This window comes from Meriones unguiculatus, chromosome 14 (assembly GCF_030254825.1).
Source record: "Meriones unguiculatus strain TT.TT164.6M chromosome 14, Bangor_MerUng_6.1, whole genome shotgun sequence".
NCBI lineage: Eukaryota > Metazoa > Chordata > Mammalia > Rodentia > Muridae > Meriones > Meriones unguiculatus.
This window is the reverse complement of record NC_083361.1, coordinates 74,127,856-74,144,858: the sequence shown is the minus strand read 5'-3', so window position 1 is coordinate 74,144,858 and position 17,003 is coordinate 74,127,856. Positions and strand designations below refer to the sequence as shown.

Below are 17,003 nucleotides of genomic sequence, written 5' to 3'. Positions count from 1 at the left end.
ACAGAAAAGTAGTGAAGACATCATCTGCTGTCCTGTAGGTATTTATGTAATAAAGTTGTTTAACACTTTCAGACAACTCATACTTTGTTTCAAATTGTCAACTGAGCAGTCTCTTAATGTAAAAGACTAATAGTCCTGAATACTTAAGTCAAGGCCCTCCAGAGGCTGCAGCAAATGCAAGTGCAGGCAATAAGACATCAACATTGCTTTTGGAAACAAGATTATGATAATGACTTTTCTTTCATTATTAATGATATCATCTTGAAACAACTTATTACAATATACACTGTTCACTTAATCATTCAACATCTCATATGTGTTATAACATCACTATGGCAGTGCACTCATGCAGCTTTAAAAGTTCTCTATACAAATTTTAGAACAAATAAAAACCTGGACGTCAAAGTTTCACCCATTATGCTGATTTACTTCTTTCTGGAGAAGTACCTCATAGCTGTTTGAGGAATAAATGACAAAAACCAAAAACCAAAATACACATATGGATATTTATGGCATCCAAGCAACCCTGAAAACCATTTTCTCTCCACCTTCCCCCAGTGTGGATAATGACACCAATCAATATAAAAGTAAATCACTCCATTTCCTACTGTGTTTATACTGTGAGGGAAGTGTTGACCCCCCCTCCCCCTCCAGGGAGGAGCAGCTCTGCTAGGCCACAGAGGAGGACTTTGCAGCCAGGCCTGAAGATAGCTGATAAGCTAGGGTCAGATGGAAAAGGAGGAGGACCTCCCCTATCAGTGGACTTGGAAAGGGGCAGGGAGGAGATGAGGGAGGGAGGGTGGGCTTAAGAGTGAATGAGGGAGCGGGATACAGCTGGGATACAAAGTTAATAAACTATAATTAATATTAAAAAAATAAAAGTAAATTAAAAAAAAAAGAAGCAACAAAGCTACTTTGACTAAATCCACATCTGGCTACATATGTCCATATGACTGTAGTTTCTCAGAAAGAAGCCAACTTCCTTAATTCTATTCCAAGAATAAGCATTGGCTTTCTGCCTATTAACAAGACCGGTTTATTTAAAAAGTTATAATGTAATCAAAACCAAAGCTGCCAGGAAGTTGCAAACAAATAACGATAGATTTCTTTAAACTGAAAACATAATATTAGCATTTAGTTTCAAATACAAGAATGAAAAACGTTAAATTTGATTATTACCTACGCTGAAGACACTTGATTTAAGGCAAAATATACATTTCAGGGATAGGAAAACTACCATTTACCACTCAGCAAGTGGTCAGCATCCTTGGGCTCCTTCTCAGTGCCTTGTTCACAAGGCCTCAACTGTGAGGTTGGAAGAGAACGTGAAAGTTCATTCCACTCTTAATTAGTTCCAATTCCTTCTTATAACCTATCCTCTTTCCTGCTAGTTAAAATACAAACCCCGGAGCCAATGGAGACATAAAACTTTCTTTTTCCCAGGCCACTAATTTGAGTCATGGCTCCAAAAGCTATGAACTTTACTATTTTAAGCTTAGAGGCCAGCCCCCCTTTGGCTTTATACATTTGAGAAGTTTAAAACGTAAGTAAATAGACACACACACAAAAGCAAGTCTGATATCTTTTCTAGTAAGTCATTTAATAGCCTGAGGGTTTGCCATAGCTTCTAAGGGCACAAAGGAAAGAACATTCCAGAAACATCAGGAAAAAAAAAAAAAGAGCCACAATGAGGTATTTTTTCAAGCTTCTTTCTTTCTCACGGAATTATTTATTACAGTCATTATTTTCATGGTATTTGACACATATTGCACAGTACACAGGGAATACAGTATTTTTTGTAATACAGAGTCAATAGTCCACAAAGCAGAAGAGAATAAAAACAAGCAATTATGACAAACCATGCCAAGCACTAGTATACAGTAAGCCCTTCTGGCACATATCTACTATTTTGAACCTACTAATTTGCTCTCATAAACATTTAGAAACAAAGTTATAGAGAAAAACAACTTTTTGATGAAAATATTTTTCAGAACAACGTGTGTGTGTGTGTGTGTGTGTGTGTGTGTGTGTGTGTATGTATGCATGTGTCCAACAGCACTTTTAGACCATGAAAAATCAGCTTTAAAATATATAACTCTTTGAGGGCCCTGGAGGCAGGAAACTTGATAATATTTCTTAGAACAAAGAACAATAAAAGTATAGCACCCTTCTTGGGCAGTGTTACTAGTACTGAAGAAAAGTGATGCTTTGTGCGTTGGTTTGAATAAGAAACTCCTACCTTCCCCCATAGGCTCACATAATTAAATACTGAGCCCCACTTGGTGGAACTATTTGGGCAGGGTTAGGAAGTGTGGCCATGTTGGAGGAAGTGTGTGACTAGAGGTGGACTCTGAGATTTCCAAAGACTCTACAGTTCCCAGTCAGCTCTTTCCGTCTAGTGCTCGTTGATTAAGATGTGACTCTAAATTAAACCCAAATTAAACACTTTCTTGTATGAGTCTCTTTGTCATGGTGTTTTATGACAGCACTAGAAAATTAGCTGGCACGGTGTAGCTAGTATTACTTGTAAAAAGTCTACAGGGAAAAAGAAAAAGTGTAGTTTACTTCTGGAGACCTATCAAGTTCTATTTGCATTATGTACTGAAGATAAAGAGAAAAAAGCAGATTTCCATCCTGGAAGATAAAGACACCAGACTATTCCTTTACAAGTTCAAACCAGAGGTACCTGCAGAGGACAAAAGGTAATTGTTAATGGACTCTCTTCCACTAACGAAGTGGCACCTAGATATTGAAGACTAGGACCAGAGGCAGGATGGAAAAAAAAAAAAAAGAAAAAGAAAAAGATCATCCAACCAGTAAATCTGACATGGCATAAAACTGTCATTATGACTCGTAGACCAAAATTTTTTCTAGCTAAGTGAGCCAAAGGAGAAAAGCCCAGTGGATGACATGGACCAGTTACACATTCATCTTTTATGTCTTCCAAGTCAGCTAGAAACCAACCGAGAAGGAAATGACTCCACTGCTTAGCAGGAAAGAGCTAGAAGATGGCAATCAAGGCTGAACAATAGTACAATTAAGAAAAGTCAATTTCACTGGGGATTTCATTGGGGCTTATACAGAAGTTCAAAAGCCTGGTTCCCGGTGTGTGGGAGTGCAAAGGGGAAAAGAAGACATGATAATGTTACCTGCTGGGTGAAAGAACACTGGTTTAAAGCAAGTGAGTGGGCCCAGTGGTAACTTAAACTGAAAGATACTCTCCGAAGACTTCAGTAACAGCCCAGGCAACATACACTCTACAGTGAACTAACCTTCACAATACTTCTGGGCTGGAATGCATCAGAAAAACTACCCAAATGTCATTCCAAATACCATTTACTTTGTTGAGATGGCCTTCCTTTTACTTTTTGGCCCGGAGAAGTCTTCAGGTTTGAAAGATTAGGATTATCATTTTATAGTCAGAGACTGTATGAGCTTAAGCATTACAGGAGACTAACCATTGCTAACTATAAAATGAAACTAGTCTCACTAACTTTATGGGGCTTTCAGGTTCACAGGATCTCAAATTCTAGCAAAAAGAGGCTATCACCTAATTTAAAAAACAAAGTACACAAACAGAAGGGAAAAAGAGAAGAAAAGAAAAAAGAAGGAACAAAGAATAGAAAAAGAAAAGCACACCATCTTTCTGGGTGGGGCACTGCAGGTCCACTGTCTGCAGGTGTCTGCAGGATACACCTTTTAGTATATGGCTAAGAAAGTGTCTTTCTTCCTTCTATGGATCTCCCTCTAATAGCTAACATCTGTCCATCTCAGGTTATCTCAAAGTCGTCTAGTTTTGAGAGTTTCTCAAGGTAATAATAATAATAATAATAATAATAATAATAATAATAATAATAAAAGTGAAGGTACCTAGGAACAGACAAGTTAGCTGTTAGTACAATTTTCATTGTGCCAAAGCACAGGGGAAAAAAGCCACAGAACACAAATCCTGTCCAGATTGGAGAAACTATGTTGACACAACAGTATTCAAATAGGAAAAGAAAGAGGGGAAAAAAAAAACCTCCATGTGTTATAAATCGTTCCTCTTATGAAAATGCTAAACGCTGAAGCCCCCTGAGACTTCATCTCTTCCAGAGTGTTTTTCCTCTATTCTGTTCAGTTTCAGGTTGCTCACATTCCACAGTGGTGATTACTGTTTTCCAAGGAAACGTTCAGAAGGGCAGCTGCCTCGGAGGTAGGTCACCAGGACGCCTCTGCATTTTACATGCAAACAGATTCCAGAAGGGATTTTAGCTGCCATGGCCTCTGCTAGCTGCTAGAGGTAGATCCAACTGTTTGCCTCTTAAGCCAAAGTCTGTTCTTGGCTGTGGTTTTAAAAGAGCCTCTCAACAGACGATCTATTTAATAACTACAAAACAAAAACTAGGGTTACAAGCAACAAAGATAGATCATACCATCTCTTAACACTTTATCACAGTGACCATTGTTAAATAAAAATTAAAAAAAATAAACAATACCAGCACTAATATATTAGGTGTTGGTAGTTTTTTTTTTTTTTACGATATTAAAGACATTCATATAAAATTGCAATTGTGCTCAATGCTTAAAAACAAAAATGGTTATTATGCATGCAGGAAACATGCTTGCAAAGCACATGCATCCGAAAGTGACTGCTCTCTAAATGGCTAATGTGATTTAAAGTGTGCTCAAGCAACAAGTTAAATTCTAGCATCCTGGACCCAAAGCATATGTCTACATGTCTTTACATATCTAAACGCACACCTAATGCTGCTTGGATGTATGTCTAATTATTGGGTCTATATCCCACCTCTGAAACAAAGACTAAGGTTTATCTTTTGTACTGGTAGATGTGTCTGAAAGTAGAAGGAAGGTTGAAAACTCGAGGGCAGAATTTCATCAGTTGTATTGGGAAACCAGTGAATCCACTTTGGGGAGATTTTCCATTCATTCTCTTTCCTAAATGTACCTAAATATACTACCATGTAATATATTACAGTTCTGAACTACAGGAAGCTAACGTATTCTCTATTTATTCAGTTCCCTGAAGAACTGAAACGACACAGCTTATTTCTGTCAGTTATGCTCACCCTGAGCTGTTTTAGAGGCTGACACTCTCTAAATTTTAAGAAGATGAAGTGACTGAACAGCCCAGGAACAAAAGTTCCCTTCTGGTTCTAAGGATGCTGCAGACCTATGACAAAGCCTGGTACAAAGCCTGAAATATGGCTACAGAGCGATGGTGGTGCTTTCCAGACTCGCTCTCATTTTTCTTTTCTCAACTGGCTTTCAGGACTTAGTAACCAGGAAAAAGAGTAAGGACAAGAAAAAAAAAACAATTATTATTTTAAAACACACGGAAGAGCAAGACATCACATCGATTTTGTTTGCTCGTCATACATTATTCCCATCAAATTCTATGGGAGTAGTGGCTTAGATATTTATTCGAAAATATGAAATAGGTGAACCAAAGATATCTTTCTATGCTCTTAGTAGAGCCACTTTAAAGATGAATGACTACTTGGTGAGAAGTGACCAGAATGTCAATTCATTTTGAAGAAGCCACGTTCTCTCAAAAAGACCTATATATAAAAAAAAAAAACCCAAAAAACTATGACCTCAGTTTTAGGACCTTAGACCCATAGCTATGTGCCCTGTACATACTAATGAAGTCCTAATGCTGCTTGGATGTATGTCTAGGTACTAGGAAATATACTATACACGGTTCTACCTTGAGGGAGTCTTTGAGGGAAAAGAGTAAACACGCTAGGACAGCTTAGTTACTTTACAAATGTGAGCTGTATGTTAGCTAAGCTTTGTCAAGTTGGTCTTCTCCTTTTTGGGTTCATGTCCCCTAAGATTATAATTGCGATGTTTGGGATTTGATGGTGCATCAGAACACATGAGAAGGAAAAGTTGCATAAAACAGCAGAGAAGTAGCAGAAAGCAAGCTCAAGCAAGAATGCAGAGGGAAATAGCAATCTGCACCCTCTCTTTCTCTGAAGAATAAATAGGCATTGAGTTGCATAAGACAACAGGGCAGGCAGGAGAAGGCTGGCTTTACAATGGAGGTAGGGGTATTTCAATTGTGCTCACCCAGTTTGTTCCTCAGATGTGGCAAATCATATATTCCCACAGTTCCCAGCTGCATGAACAACTGACTGATAAAATCAGTGACATCCTACGAAAAGTTTACAGTGGTAAACTGAGTCATGACAAAATTAGCATCAATGAAAAACACACATGAAGCACACACCAAGATGCTCTTGATACCAACCCTTCACTAAATATCTTAAAAGTAAAGTTTGAAAAACCAAATCTTGTTTAATATACAGATTTACATTTTTAAAAGCATATCTACTGCAAAAATAATTCGTATACATTTCTTCTAGCTTAAAAATAAAAAAAAACCCAAAACCATAGTGAAAAAAAATTAATGAACAGCTTTATTGGAAACACCACTAACATTTCTGGTTGGGGTAGTTTGAACGTGCAAACTGCTGACACACAAAATGTGAAATTAAAAGCTTGACATGGGCTTCTCAATATGTTGGCCAGGGTCTGAGTAATAGCTTGTTTTATGAACCCTGTGGTGGTATTATGTGCTAGCATATAATTCAATTAGGACCGGAGAGCCCCCAAAAGAGCTCAATAATCAGAAAATTTAGGTTGACCACCACCAAATAAAATGGGAAGAAATGACAAGGGTCCAGCGAGATAGCTCAGTGGTTAACAGTGATTACTGCCAAACATGAGGACTCAAGTTTAACCTCCAGAACTCACATTGTGGAAGGAAAAAAAGTATGGGTTCCTTCTGCACAGGAACTGTGGCCCACAAATGCCTCCCCAACCCCATCGCTATTTAAAACCCCCACAAAATAAAGACACACAATTAAATATTTAGCCATAACAAGCCTATTTTTCCTCTCTATTATTTTTTCAGCGTTTGAATAACTGTCTTCAAAATAAGATAAGGATCTTTTCTACCCCTCTCTCCTCCACGGCCTCAGAGGAAATAAAATGAGAAAAAGTGAGGATTAGGCACTTTCTCTCCTTGAAGACATTGTTTGGGGCTTCATTTGTTTATATGACTTCCTCTGGACACTCTGGCCGAGGATGTCATGCAGTGGAGCTTTGTGTAACTTCTCATAAAAACTGATGAAAGCATGTAAAAACACAACAGAAGAGAAAGTAGTCACTTACCACCGTTCACATAAAGTCAGACATAATCACAGCTGTTCATGTTCTACCTGGTTTTGTTATCATGTTTTTTTTATAGGAGGCCAGCTGCTTTTATCATATGCAGATACCTCACAGAGGTGTAAATGTGCCACAGGGGCAAGGAGAGCCAAATGATAACTGCCATTATAATCCAATAGTGTAGAACCTGCCTGCAGAGTCAGTTTGTTCTACACAGCCCCATGCTTTCAAAGACGACTTCAAAGAAGTTTCTAGCTTGTCACAAGTAAAATTATTCTCTTTTGTTTTACAGGAGGTTGTAAAGGCTTAGGTCCCTGCTTGGATGGGAATTCAGGTCAGAGACTGCCTTGAAGAAATGGGAAAAAGAGAAACTTTAAAAATAGATAGTCAAGCTGGGCACGGTGGTCTACTCCTTTAATCCTAGCGCCTGGAGGCAAAGGAAGATGGATCTCTGCTAGTTCCAGGCCAGCCTGGTCTACAGAATGAGATCTGGGGCAGCCAAAGCTACACACAACAAAATCCTGCCTCAAAAAACTAACCAACCAATCAACAAACAAATAAATAAATAAAGTCACTGGTTTTCTGTTCAAGTTAAACTAGGCAGCTTGGAGGCATAGGCAAAACCACAGACAAACTAGTCCTATTTCAACCTACTGTATTTTACGTAACTAAAAACCAAGGATTTTTTTGTTTGTTTGTTTTTTAATGTTTGCAAATCTTCATGTCAAGAAAAACATTAATCTTTCAGCTAATGCCTGAATACGATGTGAATAAAGCAAGGTGGCAGCAAAGAGACTGAGACATTGCTTATCCCCAAGCCAAACCAGAATGTAGAGAATGGGGAGTGGAAGTGGAAAAGAGGCCGTACCTGCTGCTGTGCTACAGGATTCAAAGGGAACACTGATAAACACATCCTGCACCACCTACAGTCAGAAATCTGAGAAAAGCTCATTTCACAAATGTAATGAAAAGCACATGATCTCTTCTTAGGTGTATTAATAAAAGGAGCTAGAAATTCAACATTATTTTTAGAATAATAAATGAAAGAATTACAATGCCAGGTGTAGACAGTAAAATTTTATATTTATGTAATAGTTGGGCTGAATAAATTTAATTTATATATGACATTTAAAATTGCTGCTTTTTAGCCTGACATGGTGGCGCACGCCTATGATCCCGATACTCAGGGAGGCAGGGGCAGGAGGATATCTGTGAGTTTGAGGCCAGCCTGGTCTACAAAGTGAGTCCAGGACAGCCAAGGCTACAACAGAAAATCCTTGTCTCAAAACAAACAAACAAACAAACAAACAAACAAAAACAACGCTGTACTTTATCTATTTTAATACAGCCTTTCGCTCACACCTGTAATTTGGAGACTAAGAGAGAATTTCAAGTTCAAGGTTAGCCTGGACCACATATCAAGACCTTGTTTCAAAAACACAAAACAAACGAAAGGGCAGATTTTAAATACTGGTTCAGAAGATATTTTCTATGCCATTGGAAAACAACCTATGTGCTTTATTCAGTGACCAGGTTTATATTTCTTGAGTCACACATTCCTCAAAATACGGTTTTTCACCACTGTAGGAAATACCCTGACGCTTGTGGTAAAACCCAACTAACTCTGGGTTAACAAAGTCACCCAAAGTACTTGACTTTCCTTTCATAAAGTCATTCCACTTTATACTTTTTCTTAAAATTTTAAATACTTTCCCCTAGTACTGCTGCCATATTTGCTATTAAAATGCTTTATTGGTTTATATATTTATTAATGTATGATTATAGAGGGGTGTATGTATGTCATGTTGAGGTCAGAGGACAATTTTGTCGATCTCCATCTACCTCTAACTCGGGTAACCAGGCCTGTGCAGCAAGCTTTGCAAACTGTTCATCGGGAAGTACTTGATTAGACTGTTTTAGAAACAAATATATATATATATATATGTATATATATATATATATATATATATATCATCCGCTGATTGTATAAAGTATCTTCATCACCAACCAAATTACCCACATTGCTTGTGTTTTCTGCAGGAAAAGAAAACATGTCCCCAGTAAAGGTTCTGGAAAACGAACACTTTAAATCCACATTAAAAAAAAAAAAAATCAGTCTGGTAAAAACCCTCTTCCAACTTAATGGGAAAATAAATCTTTGTTTCCTACCATCCTGAGACACCTATAGGACACCTGTACATTGATTGGTTATTTACATATACATCGACTCATTCCTGTAAGCTTGAAAACACATTCGCCTTTATTTGGCTTTAAAATTAGTTCTTTGGACCTACTGTGATTAATACCCTCATAGTCTGCCAAATTACTCAACTGATTTGAAAAGAAATGTACAGTGTCTTCCAATCCCTCATTCAGATGCCAGATACTCCTATCCTTGATAAGTACTGTGGGCAATTGCCTCAGACTATTCCTGATTATCATGCCTCTGGTAATTAAATGGTGATAGTTTTCCTGGCAGTATTTTGCAATACAGATAAATGGGAAGTTTTCTAAGACAAGTGCATAAATTATTTATTCATCTATTTATATCCCACTTCCAACTTCTTAATGATTTATTCAATTTATTCCCAAAATAAGTTCAAGTTCATCCATTCCATTCATTATTATTATTATTATTATTATTATTATTTTTACTATTATTTTAGCAAATATCAGCTAAGTATTTCTTGTGCATTAGTAAGAGGTAGGTAGAAGAAAAAAACCACAGATGGTAAATTATGGTACATATCAAGGCTCATAATGTAAACTAAGTATCTTTTCTGTCTATTTGTTTGTCAAATTAGCCAACCAATTTGATCTGAAGGCAGAATGTCTTGAATGGCATGTGAGTACAGAAGAGGTCTGCAAAACTTTGGCCTGAACAGGCCAAACAAGGACAACAATGACACGGTTGAAGTGGTCTAGAGAAAGCCTATGAGGCTTCAGCTCTACAAAAAGAACTACAGGCAACTAAGGAATTCTGAGATGGGGGAAAGTCTTCCTCAGGAAAGAGTACACCAGCTGATTACCTAATACCCAATGGTCAAACCTGAAAACAATCATAAAAGTAATGTCATATAGCCCAAGCAAGTTATACATACATCCTTAGGAACATGTGTGCGTACCCACGCTCGCATGTGTGTACATGTGTGTGGGTGTATGTGTGTGGGTGTTAAGAAATAAAAAAATAAATAGATAAAGGCCATGAATTTGAAAAAGAGAAACAAAGGGTATGTAAGAGGGTTTGGAGGGAGGATAAAGGGGAAGTATTGCATCTGAAAAACAAACAACAATATAATACCCAACCTATACCCATTCAAGTACACACCGAGAACTAAATTCAGATTGAATACACCAACCATATCACTGAACTTGAGATTCAGATACTGATAGGATGAAATTTTAGCTCACTGCATGGAGCGTGGTATTTAAAATAGTTAACAATTAGTCACACTTCGCTTGAACTAACCAAATGGGCTCCTAACTAACAATACAGACTGACTCTTGACTAGCTAGCTAGCTACCAGACAGGAATTGTGTCTTCCTTCCTTCCTTTTAGTTATTTATTTTATATTAAAGAATGGTCTGTATTAAAATATCTCTGGAAGTTATTATTCTAAGAATTATATTTGGCTCAGAATACTATATGCTGGAGATAAGTCACATGAAAAAAAATCAAACTTAGAGAATAGGAGTTCTGTTATTTTTAACAGATGCATTCCCCAGTTTCCCAGAAGTATCTATAAATGGTCTATTCTTACCAGATGCTCCAGGGGCTACAAAGACCATGAAAAACTGTATACATATTCTATGGACAATGAGAAACAGCTGTTTCAGGCTTAAGTTACTTGAACCATTTAATACTAGGTCTATAGGAAAAGTTTTGCCTATCCCATAAGAATGACACATGGGAGCCACAAAATCTAGACACTCCCACCCATTTTAGTCCAGAGAACGCTTGCATCTGGAAGCAGTGTGTTTGAATACAGAAACAGACAATGGTTCTTTACTAAACAGAGAAGTAAAATTCTAGCTGTGTAAACTAGCCAGTCTTTTGCTTAAATCAGCTCAAGAATCATAGAGACTTTTATGCAGTCTATTCGTTCTCTACTTTGGCTAAATAAATTATTCACATTACCATTTGTAATACATTTTAATACTCCAATGAGTACTTGAGGCCAATCTCTCAGAGCCAGCAGGACATGATTAGAAGAATAGGATGAGCTCCAGAAAATGAAATTTATCATCTCCTTATCCTTCCTACAGATTCACTACAAAGCTAGTGACTAAAGGAACATTTATTAGAAAGTAAAAGTAGAGCAATACAAGAAATAAGATTTTTTTTCATACTTACAGAAATATATGTTTAAACCCAAACTACACATTTTCAAATGTACAAACTTGCTCAAATTTTAATTTTTAAATGTCAAATTTAAAATAGCCAGCTTGTCTTAGAAAACTAGTGCGTTTATTTTGGTTATGTTCTTTACCTAAAAGTTAACACTCCAGAGGCTCCTAAGCAGGAGTAATGTTAGATAACAAAGGACTAGAAACCAAAACTAACCTTGAAAAATGCAAACCATTTGTAGTCATTCAACACAATCTCGAAGCCTTGGTTGTAAATGAGGGTGAAATGCCCAGAATTGCCCAGTTCATCATAGGCAGTATCCAACTTCTTCAGATGTACCACTACTTTTTCTTCTGTTGGTCCTAAAGAAAACATAGTGGAAAACAAAGGAAAGTTAACTGAATAGCCAGGGGAGCACATCTCCGCAGTAATTAGTAATTTCTATGCTAAGTCTAGCATAACTGTCCTTGGAGAGGCCCCAGCCAGCAGCTGATCAAATCAGATGCTGAGACTCACAGTCAAGCAGAGATCTAGGAGTCTTGTGGAAGATTTGGGAAGTATAGAAGGTCCCAGAGGGGACAAGAACACCACAAGAAGACCAAAAGAGTCAACTAACCTAGGCCCATGGGATTTGCAGAGATGGAAGCACTAACCAAGGACCATGCATAGGCTGGATCTAGGCCACCTACACACATGTAACTGCTGAGCAGCTTGGTCTTCATGTGGGCTACCTAGTAAGTTGTGCAGGTTCATGGTCTCTGTTGCTTGCTTTTTGATCACTTCCCCCTAATGGGGCTGCCTTGCCTAGCTTCTGTGCATGAAGATGAGCTCAGTCCTGATGTGACTTGATGTGCTAGGCTGGGTTGGTGAAGGGGGCCTCCCCTTTTTCTGAGGAGATGGAGAGAAGGATAGTAGGAAGAGGGTGGAAGGGTGGGACCAGGAGGAGAGGAGGAAGGGGGTTTGGTCAGGATGTAAAGTAAATATATAAATTTTACAAAAAAAGGACGAAAGAAAGAAAGAAAGAAAGAAAGAAAGAAAGAAAGAAAGAAAGAAAAGCCACAAAAAAAATAGTCTCCCCTGGACCTGGAAGCACAAGCCTTTGATTATAAACTCAGCACTGGGGATATGGAGGAAGGAAGATTTCTAGGAGGCTAGCCTGGACCATATAGTAAGTTCTAGACTATTTAGAGTTACATAGTGAGACTCTGCCTAAAACGATTTTTTAGAGTCTCATTTTTGTTCCCTCAATATAGTGATGGAGGGGTCCTGGAAAGCCTGTGAAGCGAGGTTTCTGAAGAACATAAAGGTGACAGGTAGAACACTGAGAGAGATCACAGGGAAACCAAACACTGAACATATTTTTGCAGCCGTGTGTTAATCTCAGCCCTCCAGAGTCAGAGGTAGGTGGATTTCTGTGAGTTAAAACAAGCCTGTTACATGTTACACAGTTACATGTAAACCAGGGCTATAGAGCAGAGTACTATCTCAAAAGGAAAGAAAGAGGAAAACAGAAGAGAAAAACAACATTTATTCTGATAAAGAATGAGGAGAGAACTGTTCAAAATTACAGAAAGAAGCCAGGCATGCTGGTGGACAACTTTAATCTGAACACAGGGAGGCAGAGGCAGGCGGATCACTGTTAGTTCAAGGCCGGCCTGGAACTAAGCAAGTCCAGGGCTACACAAAGAAATCCTGTCTCATAAAGCAAACAAACAATATGAACAAACAAAAATTACGGAAAGAAAAGGGGGAAAGTAAACAACAACAACAAAAAAGATAAAAAAAGAAAGATATATAAGATCAGCTTTCAAATCATAAGGATGTTTTGATCCCATACAGACAGAAAGTCATCCTCTGCTCAAAGAAATGAGGTATCTCTCTCCTCAATGACTGTAGGTAGATTCACTTTTACACTTCAGTTTGAATCCTTTCAAAGGATCCAGCCAACATGAGGCTTCTAATATTTAAAAATAAATTGTAGTTGACACTAATTTTAACTCTCATAGGTTAAAAATTATTAGGGATCATATTTCTGTGTCTTTAACTGTTGGATTAGAGTCAAAAGAGGGTTTATAGGCAGAGGCTCCCAGAGGAGCATTGAGCTGTATCCGTCCGAAGAGCCACACACTCTAGTCTGTCCTTCTTTCTGATTAACACCCTAAGTGGAGACTGCATGAGATGAGGCAATGCAAACATTTTCTCCCGTCTGCCTTCTCTCCATGCTCAAATCTAGAAAAGAAACAATGGCAAACGCTGCCCGGGACTAAGCAAAACCGACAGTCACCTGGAATTAATTAAATGAATCTTTTTTGGGGGGGATGGAGGTGGCCATGTGACAGCCTCTATTCTACTGACAAGGAAACTACAGCTAGCTGAGAGTTAAGTGTCTCTCTGTGCAAGTCAGACTGAGAGGGAAGACCAAAAGTGTCACTCTTCCGACCTGTACTAATGTTTTCTTAGGGATAAGCAATTAGTCTGAGGCACGTGGAACGAGGCAGTGTTCGCTCACTACACACTCCCTGAGAGACTTCCCTGAGCCAGGCAGGCACTGAGCTTGGTAGTGGGCATTTCCAACTACTCCTCGGTAGAGCATGACCAAAGAAACAGAAAAGGGCTTTTGCATTATCCCTTGCAGTCCTTAAACAGAGCAGCCTGAAATGTCAAGGTAAGTTTCAGGAAACTCAGGTTCAGTCTGAAGACTTCTGGGAGGACGGTCCTTTCCCACAACCTCACGCGGGGACGGGGGGGAGCACACCTCCCCCCAAAACCAACCAACCAAACAAACAAAAACGTGCTCTGTCCTACAGAGTCTATGCTCAGCAGGAGTTTTAAAAACAAGAACCTGTCAGAGTGGAGCAGCGTCAAGAAAACAGTTCTCCACTCTCTTCTAAGAAATCAAAGCAAATAAAACTATTAAAAAGTTAGGGGAAAGTTTTCTTGAAGATAAGAGTTGTGAGATAATCAAGAAAGTAAGGGTGAAGTTAGAAGTTCTCGGCAGCTCAAATTCAACTTGGCGGCCCCGGCTCCGGCTCAGATTCCCCAGGGGGGACTAGTCGTCCGCTCTTACTCTCCGGTCATCCACAAGCTCCGGCCGCCAGCCAGGGGCTCGGTGACAGGAAAGAAGAACTCGAGGATCCCGGCCGTGCCTTACCCATCTCCGAGCAGTTAACGTCACTTCGGGGACGTCTGGGGCCCACTTGGAAGACCCAGGAACCAAGCAGGTCGGGGTAGGTGCAATTGGCAGGTGTGTCGGAACGCACAGTGCAGACTCCCAAGAACAGCAGCAACAGGACGGCGCGCAGCGAGTGGGGCCAGGGACCCATGGCTGATGGTGCCAGGGAGCAGACCGCAGAGAAAGCAAGAACCGGAGCACCGGGCGACGGGAGTCAGGCGACCCTAGTGGCTCGCGCCTTAAAATACCCCGGAGCCCGGAAACCCTAGGCCCGGGGGCGGGGTTACAGGGCGGTGAGAACCTAATGAGGTGGGGGAGGAGCGGCGAGGCTGCGAGCATGGGGGTGGGGAGACGGTGCTGTGAGGCGGAGCAGGGTGTGACTAGGTGAGGTAGGACCCAGTGGGAAGATCTGGGTGGGGTAGAATTAAAAAGGGGCCTCAGGAAGTTAGAGATCAGGCAGAGTGGGGATGGGCACCATTAGGAGGGAGGAGGATAGTGGGATTTAGGGCTCTCTGCCCTTCACCAGCTCAGCCAGACCCTAATCTGAGGACTCTAGATAGCTGAGTATGGTAATGCCAGTGTGATTAAAATAGAACCTTTCCTAGGGCCAGGACAGGGTTGACCAAGAGGCTTAGCTCTACTGGGGGGTAATTCTATTTCCTTTGTTTTTCTTCTCTTAATCATTAGCCCACTTGCTGCCTTTTTGTCTCCTGTGGAAAAACTTTACTTGCTAACCTCAGCCACTCCAGTTGTTTGAGAACTTCTGTTCCATTTCCCGACTCTACCTGTTTATCTTCACGGTTTTGTTTGGTTTCCTGTCTGCCTATTTTCAAGAAGATTTCAATTGTACTGTGTATTTGGTACATCAGTTTTGTTTTTCCTCTCTGGAACTTTATAAGATTTAATTGAATGGGGGTTGGTGGAGGAGGTGATGGGACTCTCAATGATAACATTATTCAAGCTCTTCAGAAGGAAAAGCAAGAGTTAAGAGAAAGAGGAAGTAGTTTGCCCAGGGTGAGCTGTTGATGGTGGTCTTCTGAGCTCCAGTGTCAGGCTTTGTTCCTGGTGAGCAAATGGGAGGGTGGTCTTTAGAGCCTTACTGCCTCTATCAATCTTCTTGCATGCAATTGTTAGGTAACCATTTTTAGGGAAGCCTCCTACCCTTCTCTTGAGAGCTATTCTGAGTTGCCTGGCTGTTGTTAGCTGGGCTCATGTTCCTTCTGAGCTAACTTGAGGATACAGAGGTGGACCAGGCCAACTTCATGTGCCCCTTTGCCCAATTCGCTTGTAGGCTTGTCCATTGTGTGTGTGTGTGTGTGTGTGTGTGTGTGTGTGTGCCTCATCTCACAGATCACAGACATTTGCATGCAGAACCTCTTCCAGTGAGTTTGAAAGCAGTCTGAGGAAGCAAAGTGGTTGAAGAACGACCCACTTCTGTCTCTAAATTCTGCTTTAAAAACACTTAGGCTCCTATGCCTGAAGGCACACTTTGATAAGGGTCTTTCTTGGGAATTCAGGAGTGGAAGTGCTCTTTAATGTGAAATTAAGCTGAAAGGGTTAAGTTAGCAGAACTAATTCTATGTTGTCTCTCAGACTTCATCCAAGGTTAGCTTGTCCCTGGAGTACCTTGGTTCTCACCCTTAAGTTCTGAGAAAAAAAAAAAAAAAACAAAAAACACTGAATGTTCTCAGCAGCTTGCAGCTAGACATAGCAGCTGAGGCAGACCGTAAAGACGGGGTCCGTTAAGAAAACATAAGTTATTCCCAGGGTCACAATGCTCCTCTTGGCAAGCTGTTCCTCTCTGTGGTTTGGCCAGGTGCTGTCAACCAACGAAGTCAAAGTGCATTTCATTCCTTTACCTTTTGTCCAGTCATGTAACGCTAAGGCTTGGAAGCCCCTGCTTGTGGTTTTTCCCTTTAAAAACCCTGTTCCCTTGGAGCTGGCTGCTGCGCTCCCAACCTGCTATGTCGGAAAGGACTGCAACCCAAGCTCGAGCTTGGGAATAAAGACCTTTGTGTGTTTTACATCGGACTTGTGTTCCTGGTGGTCTCTTGGGGATCTCGTGACCTAGGCATAACAAAGCTACAAGAGCTAAGTGGAGGAAGGGCCAACACCTTTTACATTTTATAGTCCTTTATATGATTAACAACTGACACAATGTAATTAAACTATCATTTCTTAAAGGCACCATTACAGACTAACATCACCTTCCTAAATTTTTTGCAAACTTTGACATTGTTGAAACACTAAAATTTTTATTAAATAACCCATATCTTAGAGCTTAATATCGAATTTGGGGATTTC

General features: G+C 39.9%; 1 protein-coding gene across 3 annotated transcripts in view; it reads right to left on the bottom strand.

Annotated features, from left to right (window-relative positions):
- The window catches only part of Ctsc (cathepsin C), a 35,222-nt gene extending 20,259 nt beyond the window's left edge, over positions 1-14,963 (bottom strand). Inside the window, exons 1-4 of one of the 3 annotated variants that reach the window (XM_021663962.2) lie at positions 14,679-14,963; positions 11,744-11,889; positions 6,076-6,160; positions 1,580-4,369 (exon numbers count right to left, since the gene is read on the bottom strand). In XM_021663962.2, the coding sequence (XP_021519637.1) occupies positions 4,359-4,369; positions 6,076-6,160; positions 11,744-11,889; positions 14,679-14,850 (414 nt within the window). In that variant the 5' untranslated portion in view covers positions 14,851-14,963 and the 3' untranslated portion in view covers positions 1,580-4,358. Of the gene's footprint in view, positions 1-1,579; positions 4,370-6,075; positions 6,161-11,743; positions 11,890-14,678 lie in introns of those variants that run through there. The other 2 variants (XM_021663961.2, XM_021663960.2) reach the window with 2 other exon arrangements.
- Between the last annotated feature and the right edge of the window lie 2,040 nt (positions 14,964-17,003).